The 24,759-nt window shown below is 36.3% G+C and overlaps 2 protein-coding genes across 4 annotated transcripts in view; both read right to left on the bottom strand.

Moving 5' to 3' along the window:
• SLCO1C1 (solute carrier organic anion transporter family member 1C1) overlaps positions 1-21,327 on the bottom strand; it is a 64,713-nt gene extending 43,386 nt beyond the window's left edge. Inside the window, exons 1-4 of one of the 2 annotated variants that reach the window (XM_066354813.1) lie at positions 21,269-21,327; positions 7,171-7,306; positions 2,759-2,907; positions 1,543-1,684 (exon numbers count right to left, since the gene is read on the bottom strand). In XM_066354813.1, coding sequence (XP_066210910.1) covers positions 1,543-1,684; positions 2,759-2,907; positions 7,171-7,306; positions 21,269-21,289 — 448 coding nt within the window. In that variant the 5' untranslated portion in view covers positions 21,290-21,327. Of the gene's footprint in view, positions 1-1,542; positions 1,685-2,758; positions 2,913-7,170; positions 7,307-21,268 lie in introns of those variants that run through there. The other variant, XM_066354832.1, reaches the window with a different exon arrangement.
• PDE3A (phosphodiesterase 3A) overlaps positions 16,161-24,759 on the bottom strand; it is a 326,334-nt gene continuing 317,735 nt past the window's right edge. For both annotated transcript variants that reach the window (XM_066354792.1, XM_066354801.1), the window contains exon 16: positions 16,161-22,457. In XM_066354792.1, coding sequence (XP_066210889.1) covers positions 22,237-22,457 — 221 coding nt within the window. In that variant the 3' untranslated portion in view covers positions 16,161-22,236. The remainder of the gene's footprint in view (positions 22,458-24,759) is intronic.

Here is a 24,759-nt window from a genome sequence, read left to right on the forward strand (position 1 = left end):
AAATCTTCTATCAGTTTCCCCTTTGCTCTAGAAACATACATTCCATATTCTTGCTTTAGCTGATATTTCCTATAGGAAAAGTAAAACATCCTGTTATTTTCTGGTCCTCACTTTAAATAAAATAAAATTAATATTTACACAAATGACATTTTAAAATTTCTTTATATACTTTTTACAAAAACATAAGATTCAAAAGAGAAATAAAAATTACTCTGCATAACTTTAGGAACCCGTCAATTATATAATCTCCATCTATACTTATAATACAAATTTTATGAAATATAAAATCTCCACAAAATATACCAATTTTTTCTTTTTAAAAAACAATTAAGAAATATTTTAAAGGTGGGAATTAGGTTTTTCTAAAATATCTCTAAAGATTCATGTGCTGATGGTGATAACTGACTGAACATGCTTTAGGGAAGGTGTTCTCGTGCCTTCTTGTGCACACAGCTACTGGAATGAGGTAGCGAGGGGAATAGAAATATTAAAAATGGAGAATCTGCCCTGGCCGGACAGCTCAGTTGGTTAGAGCACTGTGCTGAAGCACAGAGGTTGTCAGTTCCATCCCTGGTCAGGGCACATACAGGAACAGATTGATGTTCCTGTCTCTCTCTCTCCTTTCCTCTCCCTCTCTCAAGTCAATAAAATAAACACTCATGTTTTTAAAAATGCAGATTCTTGGCAGCTCTCAACAGTTTCTTATTCTGTGGCTCTGAGAGCAGGCCAAGGATTCTGCATTTTTAATACTAGCTCAACTGTGTTGATGGAGATGGCTCTCGGAATATACTTTGATAAACATTAGGGTCTTAGATGTCAAAGGGTTTTAAAGTTTTAACTATTTTCAGTTGGAATATTTAGTTTCTAGGTACTGGTGTGCTAGATAGAGCAAGAATTTAGCAACATTGCAATGACTGATCATGATGGCTGATGGATGGCCCTGCATTAAAGTCCTTTTGATGTTCCAATTTCTTAACAAGAGTGTTTCTTTACATCTGTAAGCAATCATCTAATTTATTACTGTTTATTCATATTGCCAACTTTAGTCAAGTGCAAAAAGAGCAGCAATTTTATAGCCTGGATGGCAATAATGATAGCGAGAAAAGTAGATTGCATTGGGCTTCCAGGCTTTATGTCTGTAGGAAGATTTAACAACCTCCTTTTAATGTTCATATTAAAAAATATTGAGCATGAGATCTTTCATTTGCTATTTAAGTATTTAGTAGAAGAAATTTTGTGTCCCATATATTGGTAATTGTGTCTACATTTTTGTTAGTGTCACAGTAAATAAAACAAAAAGGAAAGTTGGCTTTCAGTTTATAGAAAATGTATCCCCTCACCCCACTTCCCCTCCCCACCTTCCACGCACTAGCACTAGTGGACTCAGTGGTTACAATCTGTTTTTATGTTACCTTGATGGGTATGCCAAATCCTACATGATGCCATTTCAGCATCTGTGATATCAACAGTTTTATCATTCTTTACTTAGTATCCTTTCTGACCTTGTCCTAAAAAGTGAAGTCAGGCATGTGTGATACCTACCAATTTCAAAACTTCCATCAATAACTCCCACCAGTGAAGAAGGGATTTCAAACCTTCTCTCTATTTGAGTGATGGTGCTCTTCAGATAGCCTTCTGCCAGTGCTTTGGCAAAGTAAACAAAAGACAAGGCGCCCAAGAACACCTGGAAAATATGACAGGTTACACTTAGGCTGACTCTAGCTGGCCACACAACTGAAAACTTACTAGACCAACAAACAAAAAGAGAAAACCCCAAACTGAAAACAATATAACAAGCTTGTTATCATTGAAAATTTTATTCAAGCATTTCAGCCTCAAGTTCATGTAATCTCCAAAAATTCAATTTCTCTTGGAAATAACAGATTTTTTACTCAGAATGTATGATTATTTCTTTGTTTTCTCCTTTCTTCCTTCTTCCCCTAAAGGACATTCAAAAGAATCTTGGCTTTGAAAAGAAGATTCATTGTAAGGTGAAGCAAGAAGAGGCAGGAGCCTTTCAGAGGTAAGAAGATAAAACAAAAACCATAACCTAAACACCTCACATCACAAGTCTAGCACTCATGATTGTGTTTCATAGCAATGGTGTGTGCATTTTTTAAAATATCTGGTTTATGTATTTCCTTAGACCTGGATGTATGATAAGGGTATCCATAGGGTGGATTCGCGTGTGTGTGTGTGTGTGTGTGTGTGTGTGTGTGTGTGTGTGTGTGTGTATGACATATATTTGTTGAGTAAATGTTTGGTACAAAGAAAGAACAGAAACTCTGAGTGACAAAAAGCATCATTTAACCATCCCTCCACCCATCCATTACAATGTAGCAATAAAAGTCAAATTTTTCATTTTTAAAATAAGAATAATATAGATGTTTCATATATTAAATGTTATAAGTGTGCATAGTATAATATATGGTATTTGGTACATGGTAGATATTTAATAAATATAAGTTTCTCCTTTCTTTCTCATTTCTGTTCAGAGGGGACATTAAAATGAGCCAAGAAAGTAATACTTAGTAATTTAATCTACATGGTCAGGCAAAGATTACTTTCACTACCTGGCAAAGTGTGGTTTCATTAATGACAACTAAGATAACTTTTAAGAAGGAAAAACAATTTTTTTCTTCTAGTTATATTGTTTAAAAAAATATCTGGATGGAGAGCCAAGAGTATCAGCTCCACTGAATTTTTCGTTATTCTTCAGTTCACTACTTATAGTTTTTAGCATTTAATTGTTTGTTACCTTTAGTTCCCCACAGCACTGTTGTTTCTCCTCTGAGGGGGAATATTCTTTTTTAAAGGAAGGCCTCTCAACAGGTTGTGTTGAATTTTTGCAGAATAACTGGATATTTTCTTTGGATGAAGTGTCCATTATGAAAATGTTCCTTGACTCTGATCTGTCCCAGTTGATTTTAAAAGTAAAAAACATAAACATTTCATTCAAATACACATAATTTAACAAATAATATTTTTATTTCACAGTAGATCATAATTCTGTAGACATAATTTGACACGAAGATAACTTATTGTACCACAGTCAGTAGGCAAAGCTTTTCAATTAAAACTGACCAGGATGTTTGATGAACCAATCCTGCTATCAGGACTCGCTTGCCAGCATCCCTCTAGTTTAAGCCTCATTATGGCAAAGAATAAACTTAAATGTTGCCTTAGGAATACATAATGAGGTAGAATTTTGCTAATTTTGTGGTCTTGCCAGCTTAAGTAGGAAAAGAAGAAGAGGAATTCAACCATTTGAATATTGCTTCATTAAATTAAACCTGTAAAAGCCTTTAAAACCATCTTAGCAGAATGGATGGAAAAGATCAATGTCCACTGAAGAGTCTTATAACACATCGTGATTTCCCTAACTCTGTACCATCCACAGGCTTAAAATACAGCCCCCAAAATAAATAAATAAAATAGATAAATAAGTAAATAAGCAAGGAAGTAAATATATAGATAAAGGAAAGAAAAGGAAGGAACAATTTGCATATCATTTTAGTTTGACAAATAAGGAAGCAGCACAATTTGTATCTTGTAGTTAATTCAGGCAAAAGTAGTCTTTGGCTTGCCTCAAAGTAAGAGGCAACCTTACTATGAGGCCAACCTTTCTATGTTTAACCCCCCACCCTGCCTGTCCTTACCAAGTCCTGGACATGCTCACATATATTGAACTTATTTTATCCCTGTTCACATCAACATTTACATATCTTACACCCCCACTTCTTTAAAATTCCACGTGGCTCAGTGACTGCCCGAGAAAGCAATCTAAATGAAAGAATTCAAAAATAAAATAATATCTGCATCACCCTAATATTATCAGAAGATGTGTCTGTATATTGATAGATATCTTCCATATTTTTATCACACTAACTAAAGGAATAATGTTAGAAGAAAAATTTTAAGTACTGTGGTAAAAATTTAGGTTTTTTCTGCCTATGTGTGTATTACTGAGTTAAATATCAAAAGAAAGACCTAAACTATTTAAAAGTAGAAAGGATTCCTTCAGGGAGTGTGAAAAGAGTTGAGAAGCATGTAGCAAAGGTCTGGTTTTAAAATAAGCATTATTAAACTTTTAGATTATTTGATTTCATAGACATGCATGACTTTAACTTGCAAAATACGTATGGACAAAGGGAAGTGAGTGAAACAGAAAAAAATTTAAACCTCAAAAAACTAAAGTAAATGAAAACGTGTTAATGCTAAACAAGATCAAAGACAAAAACACAAGAATGTAATATTGGTAAGATATAAATATATTGATAGATGTTTAGGAGTATAAAACATAGGAAACATGCACAATGTGGAGAAATAACTAAAATCTTGACAAAATGGATAACTCTCTGGCAAATATTAATTACTTGTGTTGACATAAGTCAGAAGAGAAAAATAGCCAAGGAAACATTAATAAAAATACTCTAAAACTAACTCATAAACAAAAATACTAAGGGTAGATAATGTAATAGGAGTGCTTTATCAAAAGATATCTTTTAAGGAAAGAGCAAATAGTGATGATAGTCTTCATTCATTTGACAAAGTTAAAATTACCTTGATAAAATTTCATTAAGATAACCTAAAAAAGAAATTTTCAGACAAATGCAGACCCATTAAAATCCTAAAAATACTAGTAAATTCTAATTAATTAATGTTATAATTAATCTCTAGTTTTAAAATGTAACAATATTAAAAACTATATTCACTTATGTGAGCACATTAAATATTCAAAATGTTGTATATGTAAATCAAATATCACATTATATACACCTTAGATACTTTTTTCCCCCCCAGTGGTCAAACATTATAATTTCTCACTCATGTGTGTACCCCAAACAGGTCCATAGACAGCCTATATACTTTTTATTTATCAATTTTTCCACCTTAATAAAGCTGGAAAAAAGAGAGTTTTAATAAAAAATAATAAAATCTTAGTAGACGCAAAACAGCAAGTAATAAAATTCAACATCATTCCAGATTTTAAAAAGACAAATTCTAAGAAACTAAGAACACTGAGATTCTTCTTTACCAACTATTTGATACCAACAGCCAACTTCATATATCCATTGAATCAATGAAACTGCTTTTCCAGAACAATAATTTACAGGAACAAGGAAAAGAGGGTTTGAGAAGCATTAGGTTTTACAATGTTAAATAGGATTCTTTAGTACAAAACTACTGAGTATCTTTAATTAAACTCTTGGAGAAACCCAGTGCTTATAATGATTTTTAAAAAGTCAAAATAATTAAATATCCAACAAATTATGGTATACTCATGCAATGAAATGTTTTGAAGCCCTTAGAACTTAGTGTAAAGTAGTAAATATTAGTTATGTAAAACCACTTTCATCACAGAGATGCTTTTAAAAATACATGCTCTTAAACAGTATAAATAACATTCTGTTTTGTAAAAGAAACACCTATATATTCACATGTGTATATGCATAGAAACAAAGCTTAACAAAGTTTATTAAGAAAATGTTAACACTAATTATTTTTGGTTGGTGATATTGCAGATGATTTTTTAAAATGTTTTGTGTGTCCATATTTTCTAAGTTTTCTATAACAAACACTAATTTCATATATAAAAGTTTTTTTAAATAAAAATATAAAAATATCACCAAACTAAAAATGTAAAACCTGAAAAATTTTAAAACACAATGATTAATATTAAATGTACAATGTAATTTTCTTCCAAGAACTAAACCATATAATTCAAATAGACCAACTGTTTTAGCAATTCAGAAATACTTTTTTCTATCAGTCATACTCTTATAGGCAGTGATCAGAAAATTCAAATAAATTGTTTAATGAGAAATTACTATCACACCAATGGTATATTGAAAACATTAAAAGGGTTACCTTTAGAATATTAATATTAAAGAGAAAAACATCATGTTGAAAAGAATATCAAAAACTTGAGACACCAAAATACATTCTCTTCTTATATTTGGAGATTCGACACAAAAATTACTGTCTAGAATTCAGGAGAGATGCCAAAACCAGAGAACTACAGTCATCCTTGTTGATACTGTGTTAGGATAAAATGATATCCAGCAAAAGTCCTGAACTGAGCAGTTGTACTGAAAACATAACTTCAGCTTGATGTGTAATTTGCATATCATCTCAAGGATAGTATGTTTCAAGGAGGATACAGTTAATGAGCACTGAGGTTTTCATTTCTCTGTGAAAAGAGGGGGAAGAAGCTCAAGGACTTGATAGAAAGATCTTTGGGGCCTGCAGGTGTTCTTTCTCATTCTCTATTGGCAGTTGCAGAAGTAGAACAAGAGCACACAATTATTTAGAAAGATGAGCATTTGGCAAACTCTTTGTTCTGCTACCATTTGAAGAGATTATTTCAGGAAAGAATCATGGCAAAGTTCTCATCCAACACCTTGGGTTAGAGTATAACTTATTCTGGAGGCCAAAGAAAAATAAACAGTTTTTTGTTTTAGTTTAAAAAATTGAATTCTCTATTCACATGGGTTTGAAAATCAATCCTCCAGTCTTTAAAGACCTCAGGTGGCCTAAGAAGGCTGTAGTTGGAGCACACAAATGCACTGACCCTCTGTGCGCTGGCCCTGTGACTGGCTGTCCAGCAGTCAGCCTCTGAAGACTGTCCCAAAGTCGGAAAGACAGCCAGCTCCCCTCACTGTCTTCTTTTAGTCATCTCACACGAGTAAACAGCTCTACCAGCTTGTCTCTGGACAACCTCATGGTATTTGCTCAGAAGGAATGTGTTTTCTGTTGAAAGCTGATCCCCCTAATCAAGTAATTGTTTGTGTCAGATTCAGATTCAGTAGGTACTATTTATGTGCCAGGTGATTTATATATTTTTGTCTAATCTTTAAAACAACTGAACATGTTTCACATTACAATTCCCATTTTATAGCAAACGATATGGCTCAGAGCAGTTAAGTCACCCGTCATAAGCTACCGAACTAATAAGCATCAGAGTCAAAACGTGAGCCTAGATATGAGTGTGTCTGACTTTTTTAACCAATCTCTCCTGTTTCCATCAGTTTAACAAGGGATCCAACAACTTCCATGGAAAAGTGTTATGGATAAGACACTATGCAGAACTCAAGGGTTTAGTAACCTCTCCCCTGTGACAATCTGACGCGATAGTCACAAAATAGGAAAGCAGAAACCAACTCTTACCTGGAGGTGGAGAGCAAAGACTGCCAATTCCTCTCAAAGTGCTCAGCCAGAGGCTGGACCACACTCCACAGACTGAAATAGCACACTGGGGTGAATGACACAGCAGCTCTGAACAGTTCTGCCAGGTGGGGAGAGCCTGGATGGATACAGACAGAGCTTTTAGGGGGAAGAAAAGATGAAGGGCATGGCCTCACCCCTGGGCAATCTCTTTTCTTTCCTCTTTCCTCCTGGCCTCTTTTCTCTGGCAGTCGGCAGAGAACAGGCCGGCCACGCTGGCAAAGCCACTGTCGGGCATCTCAGCTCCCAAAGCACAGAGAGAGCCGAAGCCTTTGAGCCATTTCTTTGCAATTTGCTGCAAGTTTAAGGCCACACGTGATAAAGCTTTCTTTATGGGAGAGAGGGAGAAAAGAAAAGACCACTTGTGATCTTACTTGCTGATTCCCAGAAAACACAACCCTGCAGGGAGCAGAGGGTAAGGGAACAGAAGCAGGAGGAGGGACGGAAGTTTGTAACAAAGATCTCTCCTTCTCCTTCCAAGAAGTTTTTTAAGCCAGCCTCTCCTTGAGGACATCACTGGGATCTTGTTTTTTTTTTTTTTTGTTTGTTTTTTTTTTAATGCTCCTTGCTAAATCTCTGTATGGTTTCTTTTCCCATTGGGATCTTAGGATCTAAAGGGGCTATAAATCAGGTCAGGATCAAGACTCTGCAGAGTTTGCTCCAGAAAGAGTTCATTCTCAGGCATGATCACTTGCTCACATCTACAACTTCTGAGTCATAAAAACAGAAAGAAAAAAAACAACATAGAATTCTTGGCATTTAATTGTTTATCTAAATTCCAAGGGAAGATAACTTCTTGCACTGGGAAATCCTACAATTTTAATAAATTCTTTCCCCAAGAATACCACTTTAGAGGATTTTGAGTAGTATTTGCTTACATTTAGTTTATTTCTAATAAATGAATTTGCTACCAGAATTATCCCAAATCTACCATATTCTCAAATAACTGTGAGTCTGGTCTGGTCACTTCACTTTTCTAAGTTTCAACTTTTTCTGTTGTAAAGCAAAAATTTTATTAAAAAAAAAGAGAGAGAAAGAGATTCATAGGATTAAAGATTAAATTATATCACATATTCAAAAGTACATTGGAAATAACAAAGCATTAATGACTAGAAGGTATTATCATTACATATATATTTTCAGTTCACATAATGGTCTGAGTCATTAATCGGATATTATTGTAAGCATATTTTATTATAAAAGAAGAAAAAGGATGCAACAAAAATAAAGAAAATAACAAGCCTTACAATAAAGCAATAGTATGCATCCAAACTCTGAAAGACCAAATATTTTAGTTTAGTAACTGCTGAGTCTGGCTCAGCAATGGGATGGAGCAAGTGCAAGGTGCTGCAGAACATAAGAAAAGAGTACACAAGCCTGACCAGGAAGGGGCGCAGTGGATAGATTGTCAGACTGGAGTGCAGAGGACCCAGGTTTGAAACTCTTGGGTCACCGGCTTGAGTGCGGGGTCTCTGGAATGAATGTGGGATCATAGACATGACCCCATAGTCACTGGCTTGAGCAAGGGGTCACTCTCCTGCTATAGCCCCCCGGTCAAGGCACATATGAGAAAGCAATCAATGAACAACTAAGGAACCACAAAGAAGAATTGATGCTTCTCATCTCTCTCCCTTCCTGTCTGTTCCTGTCTGTCCCTCTCTCTGTCTCTGTCCCTGTCACACACAAAAAAAGAGAAAAGACTACACAAAAGAAGATTTAAAGATGGAACAAGGGACTCACTGCCTCAACAACTGAGAGCCCTGACTTCAAGTTCCTCATCGCATTTATTGTGAAGTTCAAGGACAGGAAGACAGCATTCTTCTCAATTATCTTCTAATTACTGCCGTGTCCGCATCTGCCTCAAGGATGACCTGCAAAGTCCGAGTGCCTCCTCCTGCAGACAAACATGTGCTGACCAGGACAGTGTTCCATCCTGGCAGGACTTGGTTTTCCGAAGTCTGCACTCTTATCTGCATCATGGACACATTCCAACCTCAGGCCATTTTCCCACAGCAACCACACCAGACTTTGCTATCAGGAATAGTGAGCAAACATCTTAATAGATCTTATACTTTCAAGGTGTACAATAGAGGGCCATTGATGCATTATGCGAGAGACAGTATTTACCAGCCAAAGGGCTTACTTTTCTTCTTCTTCTTCTTCTTCTTTTTTTTTTTTTGTGACAGAGAGAGAAGGGAGGAAGGGAGAGAGATGAGAAGCATCAATTTTTCATCGTGGTTCCTTAGTCTCCTTAGTTGTTCATTGATTGCTTTCTCATATGTGCCTTGACTGGGGTGGGGGGGTTGTACAGCAGGAGAGTCACCCATTGCTCAAGCCAGTGACCTTGGGCTCAAGCCAGTGACCTTGGGCTTCAAGCCAGCAACCTTTGGGCTCAAGCCAGCCACCATGGGGTCATGTCTATGATCCCACGCTCAAGCCAGTTACCCCACGCTCAAGCTGGCGAGCCTGTGCTCAAGCTAGATGAGCCCACACTCAAGCAGAAAACGTTGGAGTTTTGAACCTGAGTCTTCTGCACCCCAGTCCGATGCTCCATCCACTGCGTCACCACCTGGTCAGGCAGAGCCTACTTTTCCTCACCAAAAACAAATGTGATTTTCCTTTGAGACAGTAATGTGGTCTATTCCCAAACTGCTCAAATTCCCTCTCTATAATGATGCCTTTCTGACCTCTACTGTTATTATTTTGAATAATATGATACTTATTTTACATGTTTCATACATGGCCTTGCATTGGATATATTCCACTTTCGTACTCTAGATTGGGGTCAGCAAAGTGTTTCTGCAAAAGGTCAGACAATATTTTGGGTGGTTTTTTTCTGAACTTTATTGGTGTGTCACTGGTTAACATACTTATTTAGGTTTCAGTTGCCCAATTCTGCAACACATCTCTGCCTAAAATACTGCCTTTTGACCCAGTATTTTAGGTTTTGTAGGCCATATACTCTCTGTCACAAACACTCAACTGCCATTGTGGTGTGAAATTAACCATAAATGAATGACTTCCTAGGGTTGCTGTAACAGAGTGCCACAAATTACAAGGCCTAAAAACAGAATTTGATTATCTCACAGTTCTGGAGGTGAGAAGTCCAAACATCATGGTGTTTGGCAGTGCTACACTCCCTTTGAATCCTATAGGGGAGAATCTATCTTTGCCTCTTACATCTTCTGGTGTTTGTTGACAGTTGTTGGTAGTCATTGGCTTGGAGATTCATCACTTCAATCTCTGCATCTGTCATCACATAACCATCTTCCCCGTTTTTTCTCTTATTCTTAAAAAGACACTAGTCATATTGAATTAGGGCCCACTCTAATGACCTCATCTTAACTGATTACATCTGCAGAAACTGTATTTCCAAATAAAGTCACATTCACTGATACAGGGGGACAGGATTTTAACATGTCTTTCTGGGGGGGACACAATTCAACCCATTACATTCATGTTCTCATTTCATTCCTTATCTGAGTTGAGTATCATGGAATCATTTTGATCACTGACTTCCATAGACTCAGTGCTCTTGTTTATCTATTAATTTGTTGTTTTAGCTTGGCAAACCACACTTGGGTTAAATCCAACTTTCTGTCCAATCTGTGTTTACATCTACACTCCTTTATTTTTAAAATTTTTTTTCCATTGATTTAAGAAAGAAGAAGGGAGAGAGAGATGCATCCACTTGCAATTCCACCTGCTGTTCCATTTCGTCGTGCACTCAGCAGTTGTGTCTTGTATGTCCTTGAGTGGGGTCCAGCCTGCGTCCTTGGCACACCACCTAGGAACCACACTTCCACTGAACCACCCAGCTTGGCATACTGTTTTAAATATAGAACAACTCACTAACATCCCCTCCAGGATTACTTTAAATTTATGACAACTAAGCACACTGGTGCCTTACAGAATTGTTATACAAAATAGTTTGTATTTTTTATTTATTTTAAATTTTTTCCATTGATTGAAGGAGAAAGAGAAAGAGAGAGAGAGAGAGAGAGAGAGAGAGAGAGAAGCATCAACTCATTTCATTTAGTTGTGCACTCATTGCTTCTTCTACATGCTCTGCCCAGTAGTAGAACCTGCGACCTGGTGCACCAGGTGTATGCTTTACCTACTGAATCACCCAGCCAGGGCCATAATATCTTTCAATAACCTAATCACTTTCCTCTTTCCTGAATGACTTCTCAAACTTTCAACATTTCTTTCCCAACTCTCATTATCAGTTGATGATTTTGCTTAGGGAATTCAACAATGAAATAATAAAATAAATCAGGAGAGAAATATTACAATTAGCCATCACCACATTTATTATCCACCTATAGAAGTATATTTATTGTCTCCCTTCCCTTCTGTTTCTATGGAGGTGTGATCTATGCTTTTAGACCCTAGATTTAGTCAGTATATAAAATTACTTTGTATATAAAATTACTTTTCTCCAATTTGTTTTCTACCAACCCTTAGTAGTATTTTTGACTTCCCACTCCACAACTACTTTCATCTATAACATCAAAGATTACCTTGAATCCCTGAAGACCAGGTCTTCAAAAAATTCACCTTTGGCATCTGGCTGCGAAAAGCCAGTCAAATTGACAATAAAGCAAAAAGCTGCCCCACCCCAACCACAAGAGCAAACTACAAAGCTTAAAGCAATAGCCCCCCCTTCCCATTCAGCTTCATCTGGTGCCAGTAGCCCAGACTATCGGACAGAAAGGCAGCTCACCAGTACTTCAAATCTGACAGATTTCAGCAGAGATAGACCCAGGGCTCCTTTTCAAGCCGGAATGATGACAGGATAAAATGACCGAGACACAAAGTAGCTCCTGGACTAAAATGAGCAAGATTATTGCTTAAATCTACCCCAATAAGCAGGTTTTCTAATTAAAGCACTAATTTTATTTTATTTTTTTCTTTTCATTGGTCAGGATGTGTTGCCCATACCTCCTGCGTACAGCACGCATAAGGTGGGTTGTAGAGCTGGACACACTAATCTGGTCTCTGCGCTTTTGTATTTCACATAGTGGCTAAGGCGGTCCCTTGCCTCTGGCCTGGATCAGGCTTCTTTAGAACTTACTGTTGTCACTCCTCTTACCCTACCATGTAAACTGACGTTTTCTCACCCAAGACCAGTCTGACAGCACCTAACTGCATGAAAGAGATGAAGTTTCACACTGGATTACCTCAATAAGCAGTGATTGCCTCCCTTCCACTGAGGGCCATAGCATCACTATAAGAGGAAAGTCCAGGGAGAGGGAGAAAATCACAACTAAAGAAGACATAGTCAGTCTGAACAGGCAGTGGCACAGTGGACAGAGTGTTGACATGTGATGCTGAGGAGCACATGTTTGAAACCCCGAGTTTGCCGGCTTGAGCATGGGATTGTCAGCTTGAGCATGGAATCATATTCATGGCCCCATGGTCAAGTCCAAGTTCGCTGGCTTAATCAAGGGGTTACTTCATCGGCTGGAGCCTCTCGTTCAAGCCACATAAGAGAAAGCAATCAATGAACAACTAAGGTGCTACAAATATGAGTTGATGCTTCTCATCTCTCTCCCTTCCTGTCTGTCTCCCTCCCCCCCCCACAAAAAAAGACATAGTCAATCTTGCCCTGTTGTGCTGTGTCTAGTTGGAAGAGTGTATGTGTGTGCGTACATGCAGAGGGAGAAAAAAATGCAGAGTGTGTAAATACTTCACTGATATAATACCTTAGACACAGAAATATAAGTGATACATGGCCAGTTCCTTTGATGGACGGATAGTTTGGGGCCAGAGTGAAGGGAGGTGTGAATATCCCTGGCTTACAAGTTGGAATTTTGTCTCATAAATAATGGGGATATCAATATATTTGAAAAATTAACTCTTTGGAAACTTTGGGTAAAAATCAAATTTTACTTTTGTTTTTGGGGGCTATATTTGAGTTAAACACTCCGTTTCAAACCATACAAAGTTTTGTAAAGTTGTTCAAACACACAAAACAAAAATAATTCCGAGTCTGTCCAACCAAACAGCCATGTCTTGGACATCCATAGACAACCTTTAAAAGGTAAACAGTAGCATTTTTCAGATAAATGGCAGCACTGCTTATTTTAAAGGATTCTGAAGGTGAATGACAGAAATGTGAGTACATTAGTTTTGGTGCTATTTTTTCTTTTTCTTTTTTTTAACTCAGTGAGAGGAGGAGAGACAGAGAGAGACGCCCGCATTGCACCCCAACCTGGATCCACCCAGCAAGCCCACTAGGGGGTGATGCTCTGCCCATCTGGGGCATTGCTCTGTTGCTCAGCAACCGATCTCTTCTTAGCACTTGGGGTGGAAGCCATGGAGCCATCCTCAGTGCCAGGGGCTGACTTGCTCCAATCAAGCCTGGCTGCAGGAGGTAGAGGGGGAGGAGGAGAAGGAGAGGAAGAGAGAGAAGGAGAGAGAGAGATAGACAAAGAGAGGGAAAGAGAGAGAATGGCAAGAAGGGGAGGGGTGGAGAAGCAGATGGATGCTTCTCTTGTGTGCCCTGACTGGAAATTGAACTCGGAACATCCACACAGCCAGGCCAACATTCTACCACTGAGCCAACAGGCCAGAGCAGGCACTGTTTTCATTAGAGAAAGGACAAAGCTTAGATGCAGAAAGTTAGAGGAAACTTAGCATAGCTAAAAATTCATCAGTGATAGGAAGAGAGATATGACCATATGAATAGAAGCTCTGAGGAGCCCTTGGAAATTGTAGGAAGGCCCATGTAGGTTGTCACACTACAGCATAGGTTGGCTACAACCACTGTATTGGATATGAGAGGAAGCATGCCTTCCAAAGGCTAGATGGAGGACTTGAGTTATACAAATAACTACAACAAGCATGATACCACAGAATGATATTTATATTATACATTATATTCACATTGTTATACCCACATCCATCATCTCTGACACAAATCTAATAATCTGGAGTATATTTTTACTGTAATATTAATATATATATAGAAAACCAGGAGGCACTTCCAGTAAATCTGGCAAAAAAAAGGAGCATCATTATAGTGTCTAAGCTTAAAAATAATGAAAATAAATACAATTTATCTAATATTTTTTCTGTACAGTTTCTATCTTTTACAAAACATTTATAGCCATTAACTGCATCACTTAACAAATATTTGTGATAGGATGATACAAAGTATTGCTACATATATTAAGTGCAAAATACAGGTGAGAGGACAGATTAATTTTTCAACTGCAAAATGATTGCTTAATTCCAATGCCTCATTCTTATATTTTTTAAGAGTTGATAAATTTGGAAAGTTATTATTTAATAAACATTATTCAGTTGTTGAGAGTGGTGAGAATTACATTGTCATGTACAAATGACATCCCCTACATTGCTACTTCGGTTGATAGTTATTTGAAAATATTGCTTTTTAGGAATACTCAGTTAAGTTAATCAAATACTCTCTGGTTTGCAAATATCCTACAAATTCAAATATTTGAGACATGCTAATTTCAACTTTGCAAGGACAGTTTCATGCCTGGAAGGAGTAAGGACTGATCAGAACAACTTACTCCTTCAGGAATCAACACATTATTAACACCAAAAACTGAGTCAAAGTAACCAAACTAACCCAAATCAAAAACACTTTGGATTTCAATTAAAATTCTTTCAGTTGCATACCCTAATATCATTATAGAAAGCCAGGAACAGTCTTATTTTCATTATTTTGCATTGAGAGTTTAAAAATATTTCTAAAAGCACTAATTTACACATTTTTTTTATTTACATGATAAAAATCTCCAGGAAGAACTATCAGGGGGTAGTGGGTTCATTGATAATTATTTCCAGTAATGTGTACTAACAAATTGCCAGTGTTGAAACAAAAATGGTATGAGTTCTGTGGGAATATACTAAGAAATGAATTACACTCATAAACGGAAAAAAGAAAACACCACTTAAGCAAGAATAATATGGTAAAAACCTCATGCAAATATTTTACAGAGTATTAAAAATAGTGATTTTAAAATCATGAACAAATATATACTAAAGTTCAAGCCATTTCAATCCCACTAACAGGTAATAATATAGATATATTAGGGTTATTATTTAAAGATAACAACACTATGGTACTGGATTATTCTTATAAATAGCTAAAACAAAGTATCTGATAATATGGTGGTTTTGTCATAAAAATAATCAGTTAAATTTTATAAGAAAGGTGATGATAAATTCTATCAGGCAACAAGTTATATACACAAAGAAATGATCTTTAAACATAATTTTAATTTCACATTGAACCATCTGAATAGTTTGCTATTATAAAGGGGTAAAATTAATAAAATTAAAAAAAATAAATCCTTCTCTTTAAAACAGGGGTCGGGAACCTATGACTCGCGAGCCAGATGTGGCTCTTTTGATGGCTGCATCTGGCTTGCAGACAAATCTTTAATAAAAAAATGGTAAAAATGTAAAACATTCTCTTGTATTATAATCCAATCATTTCCTACCATTCATGTTCATGGTTGCTGGTGGCTGGAGCCAATCACAGCTGTCCTCCGGGACAACACCAAATTTTTATTGGATAACGCGTAATATACACGGATCATTGTATGGCTCTCACAGAATTACATTTTAAAATATGTGGCGTTCATGGCTCTGTCAGCCAAAAAGGTTCCCAACCCTGCTTTAAAAGTATTCAAGCAGCAGTTTCAAAGCTCCAAGGGCTAGTTCACATTCTGAAACATGTAAGTGCTGATTATAATAAATGAAGTCAGGGTTGAATGATGGATCCATGAAGTCCTTTTACTCCAGAGTAACTGATAACTCAATTGGTTTGTCATAAAATTAAGGGGTGTTCTGGGATGATCCTCAAACTTTATGTAGTGTTCACTCCCCAACCACAGCTCTGCTTTTTTTTTTTTCCTTTTCAGTTCCATGGGCAGCAAAAAACAAAACAAAACTGTGCTGTGTTAGAGCTTGAGGTGAAAGACTATCTCCTTACTATGGCAAAAGACAATTTCTGATTATTTTTCTTTCACTAATTTTGAGTTAGAGAAGTAAAACTGAGGAGCCATATGTTCCCCCTAAGTCTTTGACTTTTTTTTTTTTAAGAAAAGAGGAAAAATTCCCTGATTCCATGCTGTAGTTTCTGTTTCATTTGAAATAGGTATTTCTGCTGACACTGAAATTTTATTTAAGCATTAAAGCTTTACAAATATTTAAAAGTACTTTTCTATTATAAATTTCATATTTCAACCTACCATTTGATCACTCTTGGCAGATGAATGTAGTGGGTGTGGTTTATTGATTGGTCAGTGTTTCATCTCTGAAAATCAAGATTTTGTTTTTTCTTAGCATTGAATATAAGTATATAGGTTTTAAAATTGTGTTAGAATTTAGTAAAATATAATCTAATATATAAATGGAAAAAAGAAAACACCAGTTAAGCAAGAATATTTTAATAGGTCATTTATTTGAAAACAATGGCAAATTGGTAGATAATAGATCCTTTTTTTCTTGGGATAACTCAGAAGTACTCTGACTATAACTTGGGCACTTAATCAAAAATTAAATTATTGGGAATAAATTTATTTTTATCTATCTCATGTATTTAGTGGACCCTTCACAAAACTTCCTCTTCCCTGAGGCATAAAGGATGTTAGAAAAAATATTCTTCTTCACTGTTTACTGTTATGTAATACTAGTTTGATTCCATCAAAATATTTAGCATCTCTATACTGTGGAATGTAATTTTGTGGGTTTTTAATTAAATAATAAAAAAATGAACAGCTTTGGCTGAGTTGTTTGTGTGGTTTGATATTAAGCAATTAGGAAATCTGTCCGAACAAGGACATATTCAGTATTTCTTATCAATAAGGAGAGGGCTTGCCTTTGCTTTTGGTTCACAGCTCCTGGAAAAAGCAGAAATCCACAGATACCAACACCTATCAAGGTAATCAACTTTAAAAGTATAATATGGAGAATTTGGATTCTTTTTAGAGCCTTAGGCTTATGTCAAATGCTAATTCTCTTTTCCATCAATATATCATTTTATATAGTTTATAGTCTTACCTGCACTAAAGTAATTTATGCTAAATTAATACTTTTGAATCAGCAGATTAACACTGAATTCCAACAACAAAACAAATCCTTAATCTTCAAACATGTTTAGCAACAAAATGCCCAATTATTTCTGTCACCATTGTTAACCTGCTGTTAAAATGACTTGATAGTCTGAATGTAAAGACCAGTTTAGGTAAGGTGACAATACCCTTAGGTAAGATAAAAAGCAGCATCATTTTAACAAATGAAATGTCTTAGGCAATAGCACAAATTGCCTAACACCCACGGTGCATAATACAGATGAAAAAATATTTGTGTTCTTCTCTGACCACAGTTCTTTACTGTGAAACAAAGCATTGCTTATGAAAACCTCACTTCAAGTTCTTTGGTTTGTAGTTTAATTTACTCAGTTACTTATAGTGTAAAGTAATTCACCCTCAATCAAATTCCAATAAGAATTTACATTTTTTCTAGAGGAACAAACTGATATGCATACAGGACCTTAAACTGGCATTATTTACCTCTAATTAAAAATTCTAAGAATAATTTAATTTTGAAGTGTCCTTTACTTAGAATGGCTAATCTGTCTTTTAATTGAAAGTTTTCACTTTGTTGAACAAATTAGGAAAATGATCTGACAATATAAGCATGCTCAAGGTTTTAACTCATGGAAAAATCATGAGAATAATGAATGCACTAAGGAAAATGATCATAAATTATTTTGCTGCTTGTTTGGAGAGAAGGTGAAAGAAAGAAACTCAGTTTGGTTTCAAAGTATATAGATATTTTAGCTATCAATTATATAGTGTTGAGTATTAGCATTTAAAATGATCATTTTCCCACATACATTACTGATCATCTCTAGAATAAGGAAAATCTGACTTTACTATAGACTACAAAAGTGTACAGAACTCTGTTTTACTGGCAGTTTAAAAGGCAGTTTATTTCTAAAATGGCACATAAACTAGAAAAGGCATTAGGTAGGAGTCAGGGTTAGGTTGGAAGAAAAGGACAATAAGACTGTTATGGTTTTCATTTCTGCTTTAGAAATATTGAAAATGAGGACAAGGGCGATTCCCACACTATCATGGAAGCACCAAGAAGATCTCCTAAATTAGAGTAGAAATACTTTTTTGATTATTCTCTTCTCATTAGTCAGAAGTGTTCACACAAATAGTTCACTTTTGTAAAGCAGTCATTTCAAACTTTAAACTTTATTTACAATGATAATTTTTATATCTTTATTACTTAGAAAATAATTTATATTTTTCCATCATTTAAACAAAATATAGGCCTGAGTCTCATGCCTTTTGCACAGCTTTTACCTTCAAAGAAAGTTCTCTGGGAAAGTGATAAGGACATGAGGAGACCGTGAACCGAGAGGCAGGGGACATGAGGAAATCACAATACATACATGTAATATGAACAGTCTACAAGATACGTGATCCCTTTCTTTAGTTTTACTGGGATTGCAATGGTTACATTTGTTCTGGAAGTCCATCAAAATGTACCAGAAAAAAGCGAATATTCTGTTTTTAGAAAATGGGTATTTTCTTAAACATAGTGTATGAGGAAATCCCTTGTCAGATGAAGACCAACATGGATGTATACCTGTAGAGAGCTCCTGTCATCGTCTTCTACTGAGAACAAAACCAGGTCTATATAAATGACAAAAATACATTTTTATACTTAAAAATTTTTGAAGTAGTGTTTTCACCAAAGAAACAATATTTTAAAGGTTGGCTTAGATAGATAACTATAAAGACATTCTATCAGCATGCTGGAAATAACATTGGTAACACTCATATTATACCTGGTCTTTTTCTTAACAGAGAACAACCACTAGCATCAAGGTCACCAGTCCCAATGTTCCCAACCACTGGTTTTATGGCTGTCTATACAATTATCTTTTTTCCTAAATGGGCTAGAAATTCCTTCATTTGAAAAACCTGAGTTTATCTAATGGCACCTATAAATAGACTCATAAAAATGTGATGAATTGCAACAAATACACTTCAAGGAATTAAACTCTGGAGTTGAAAGTGAACAAAATACTATTGCTGTTACCAAGAAGAGGAGACTTTTGCTAGGAGAAAACATCTTTTAATATCCCTAGACATCCTTTGGGATGATCTCAGTGTGTAGGAAAGCCATGTGCTTAATGAATTGACTTCTAGCTTCCATATACTGGGAACTGTTTTTGAAAAAAAAAAAGATCAGTCTGCCTAGACTGATAAACACAATTCTGGAATGAAGAGGTTCTAACTGCTCTGGCCATTGTTATTTCATGTACTATAAAACAAAACAGACAAAAGCAGGCAGGCTGCTAAGAACTCTGGGGGGGGGGGCCGTGCAGTTGGGATGAAGCTACTAATATGCAGTTAGAGACTCACACCCGTTCTCCTGCCATTCTACTTGCTCCACATCTAGAATTTTCCTTGACGTACATTTATTTTAGTGATATATGGCATTTGGAGATGAGGAAAAGATTAGCAGTGTTAAGGAATTAGATACAAGAGGTATGGGAGTATAAATTTTTTTCTTTCTCTTATTTGCAAGGGAAGGAGAACATCTAAGTTCACTGGGGAAATACATTTGAGTCACAGTAACTTTTGCAAACATAAAGGCACACAAGTAATACTAAGAAAGTGGAAAACAACTCAGTAAGTCCTAAATAATGAAGACTTGGTGGTCATTCTTTTAAAAAAATGCAATTATTGTCATTATTTAGGTAGAGTCAGCAACAATTTTAGCCTTTCCATATTTTCCTAGTTATTGGGAAACTTGCCTTGAAACCATATATATTTTTTATTGTATTATCATTATCTTCTTTGAAAAATGCCATGAATTATTGTAAAATCATTGCTTCAGGAGGGAAAAATAACCACTGATGAGAAACAAAAGTATTTTTAATGTAAACACTCTTTTCTATTGACTTCAGAGGAAATAAAAAGTAGAAATCACAAGCAAAATTTACTTAGAAGCTTGTTTAGATAATAAGCAGGGCTGTATATAATACTGAAGGAAGAGTTATAACCAGAGTGTTGGGAAGAAATGGTCACCAAGGATAAACATTCCGGGTTGGTTAAAAAGTCTTTCACTTGGGAATAATGGACCCAAAGGTTACCAAGAAGTTAGCAAAAGTTACTAGTGAAAAAACATTCTTGCCTCACTTAATTGGCACAAAATAATTGTATCAGATTTTCATTTATATTAGAATAAGTAGAAGAGTGGCTGTCCACAGACCTCCATGCAAATGAATCATCACCCCCTTACTGGGCTTGGAGATAGCTTCAATGTATAAAAATGGTGATTAAAATACAACTTTATAAAAATGTTTCATTTTCCCTTTTTTAAAAAAAGTTCACTATCTACAGAAACAAAAAGAAATCCTTATATTTACATCAAGATACCTATTCATGACAAATATAATAATATGAAATAAAATATTGAAGGTGAGTATCAACTTTTTAAATAGAGGTTTGGCTCACAGCATAAACAAGTGTAGATAAACAAACAAACCAAAAAAAAAAAAAAGACTTTCAATAATAGGCCCAGTCCCCGAAATCCTTCTGTAATCTTCCCTGCCAAGAGAAGCATGAGCACGGGCCATACTGCAGATAGAAGCTACCCCATCACACAGCATGTGGAATACAACAGGGCTGGTCAGTGGCCCTTTGCCACCCGAAAGCCAATCTTCAACAGTTGCCAAGAATCGAGCTTTCACTATGACAACAAACACCAATTGCTAGGTTGAAAATTTCCCCCTCATCTCTTGCACAGTATCTTTTCTTTTTTCTTTTTCTCCCAGACACATTTTGTAGCAGATTAAGACATGGGAGATCATCACTATTAAGAGCAATTTCCCAGGTAGTCTCTGGACACCTTCTAGAATTCTAACCTGATGAAAAGACTCGACTCCAGCTCCTTCCTAGGTGTTTATACATAAAGAATGCCATCCCCTTAAATGGTGATTTGATCTTAGGTGAGTGACAGATATACTCACAGACAAACAGCTCCTATACATTCATTAGGCGAGCAGATTGGCAAATGCCTCAGTCTTCCACGAGTAAGGCTGGTGACAGAGAGCCCCCAGTGGTGTTTTGCAGTAGTACCAATCATGTGGCCCTCACACCCGGCCCACGAATTCCCTCCCTCCGCAGAGGGACCTTAACTGAAGCTAAATGGAGGAAGGCATTTGGAATGGCTGCCTCTTAAAGACACTCCCCTGTGAACTTCCTTCCATTTGTTCACGTGTTGAGTCATCTGCTGCTGAAATTTTATAAACTACTAACCACAAAAATCTCTCTTTACATACACACAAACATACATACTCACAAACTCCCCTTCAGTCCTCTCTCTTTCTCTCTCTCTCTCTCTCTCTCACACACACACACACACACACACACACACGATGTTGGCAGGATGTGTAAAAATTCAAATAATTCTCTGGAACTTTCATTCCTCAGTACGAAGAGCAAAAGCTTCTTAGTTGTAACCTACATTTGCTGCACTGCTTCCCTGCTAAGCCTAACCATTTCCTCTGTTTTCCTTTTATGATTTATTATATCACAGTGACCATTATATATCTTAATATGAATGTTACTAAATTGTGGAGCCAGTAATTCTGCTTTCAGTGGGTGTGTGTGTGTGTGTGTGTGTGTGTGAATATGATTGACATGTATCTATGTGAGAGCTTATATATATACACACACACACACATATATATATAGTTCTCGCTCTAAAACATCCTTAGAAGCTGGTGTTGCAACGTGAAAGCTTCTCTGAGCAAGAGTTTTTAACCAGGTACCTCACTGTACAAATGAACACATACAATGTGATGAATCCCCAAATGCAATAGCCGTTTCCCCATCTTCTCATATTTCTACAGTGTTGTGTCTACGTGTTGTGCTGGCTTGAAAAGAGTCTGTGACAAGTCTCTCAGTTTGGAGACAGAGCTCATTCTGTCCATTGTCACTGGTTTGGCTTTGGGGTTAGGGTCTCCTCTCCTCTCAGCTTCCCTTTCTCCTCGTCTTCTTCCCTGATGGCGTGGATCTGTTCTGAAGAATGCTGTTGGGCAGACTGGTCCGAGGACTGGTTATCCTCTTCAATGACTTTCTTCCACATCTTGTGGTTCTGCAGGAGGTGCTCAGTTATTTGGCAGTAGATTTTCCTCCTTTTAAAAGTTTTCTTTCCTGAGAAAACACCAAATTAGACTACTTACTTGTGTGCTGAATACAACAATTTTTTCTTTTCACATTATTAATAGGAATTAAGTACCAAATGGGTACATGTCTCCATCACTTGACTGGTATATTGTGATAATGCCATTTCTGAGAATGGGGAAATAAGAGGATGATGGCAATCCCCATTCATACATCATTGAGACATAACTCTGAGCAGTAATTAATATTTAGTAATGTCGAATACAAGGTTCTGTTTGTATCTCAGTATTACTCCTAGTCCTTCAGACTCTCAGGACTTTTCAGCAAGATTATTAAAATTACTTCTTGTTACATCTTCCTTTACTTTGTCAACAAGTCCAACTCACAAGGGTCTACAAGATTTATTTCTTTAAAGATGGTTTTGATGTTACTGTTCTGCTTCATGTGAACTAAAACATTAATTGCAATCTCCTCTCAAAGTCCTCCCACCAGCTGGCACAAACACAAACGTGCAGCCCTCTTCCGGCTGCAGCCTGGTCCTCTCTCTACCTCACTGCTCTCTTTCCTGAATACACACTAAACTCCTCTGCTTTCCAGCTGGTGCAGCCCCTCCTGCAATGCTCTTCTTAGTCACTGAAAGTTCATGGCCACTTTTTTATTTTGAGAGCCAGTCAGATTTCATTGAATTCCTCTTCTAGTAAAATCTCTCAATCATTTTTCTTTCTCTCTCTCTCTCTCCCTTAAACTCCGTTGTCACTACATGTGTGCTTCTCAGAGTAGACAGTGTGTCCTGTTTCTTTCTTCCTTTCTAATTACCATTATCTCTTTTTCTGGTAACTGCACATGCAAAATCATTTAGGGGGATTCTTATCCTTTCTTTCAGTTATGTAGTTCTATAAAAGGCAGGAGGAAGAGGAGGGGAGGGAGGGAGGAAGGAAGGAGGAGGGGACTGGGAGAGAGGGAGATAAGAGAAAACTGTAACAATAGCAAAAAAAAAAAAAAAGAGTCAATTGCTATGAGATATGCCAAAGGAACTAGCCCTTTTCAAAGTGATATATCAAAATTTTGTGGAATTGCTACTGATTGCTACAGTGGTTTTATTATAACATACCACAGAAAATTTTGCACTTTATAGGACAAGATAAATTTTTAAAACAGCTCAGAAAAAGGACATGAAACCAAATTATCTTGAATTACTTTTAAAACATACAGACATATAATAAGACTTATTAAACTGATTAACTGCCAGAGGGGAATGGATACAGGCAGTCTTGAGCAAGAATTTAAAAAATACATATTTATGGTATTCATTATTTTATTCACAAAATAGACTCATCAATCAAACCCATACTGACTACATACTAACTTAACAGTTTTCTGGATCTTATGGAAACAATGACCAATTTGTCTCAGAGCTTGCCTGAAACAAGCTTACAATCTATAAAAGAGAGCGCCAACAAGACAAAAAATGAAATACACATGCTATGCTTTATAGCAGACATACACATGTGGCCAAGATGACCTCAACATTCCCCTCAGCTTGAATAAACTTTAGCCAGGTTTGTTCCAGACTACAGGTCCCTGACCTCCTTCTTCTTAGAGCATTTACTTTAGAAAACTTGAAATTGCTAATTCTGTATCTGCCCCTTTGTAGTCTGTATGCTTTTCCCCAGCCTCTCTAGCCAGTTTTACAACTTGGGAACATCTTTCTCAAGGACCTGGGAACCTAACTTCAATAAGCCTCTGTCAGCAAACACACGTGGCTTAATTACATTGGCCAGCACCCTCTAAGATTCTCCCGTACTTTTTCACTAGTTCACCCCAGCGCTTAAAACTCTCCTGCCGTTGCTTTAACACAGGTGAGTTCAGTTATTCTTCCTTTTTGTTATGGTCTGGAATAATGTCTTCCTTACCATTTTAACTAGTGTGTAGTGCAATTTCTTTCTGACATGTCAAACCATAGCAACACAAAAGACTCAACCTGTGGGGGAACAGGTAAGATTTTTTTTCAAAGCACATGACACCTGAGCTCTGCTGAAAATCATGAGAATTAAATGAATTAAATACACTGGGTGCACAAGGGGCTGGTAGCATTCTGGACAGAGTGATGGGCATGCTAACAGGCAAAGGGCATGGGCCCTGGAGCACAGCAACGATTTCTCTATTTGAAAACTTCTCAACAAGGGACATTTTTATATCTATATACATATATATATATATGTATATGTACTCTATACATATATATACACACACTACAGTGTATATATTAAAATTTTCAGTTCTCTATCAAAATTAATGAAATATATTAATATATACATTAGATTTCTAAATA

This window comes from Saccopteryx leptura, chromosome 1, assembly GCF_036850995.1.
Source record: "Saccopteryx leptura isolate mSacLep1 chromosome 1, mSacLep1_pri_phased_curated, whole genome shotgun sequence".
Classification (NCBI taxonomy): domain Eukaryota; kingdom Metazoa; phylum Chordata; class Mammalia; order Chiroptera; family Emballonuridae; genus Saccopteryx; species Saccopteryx leptura.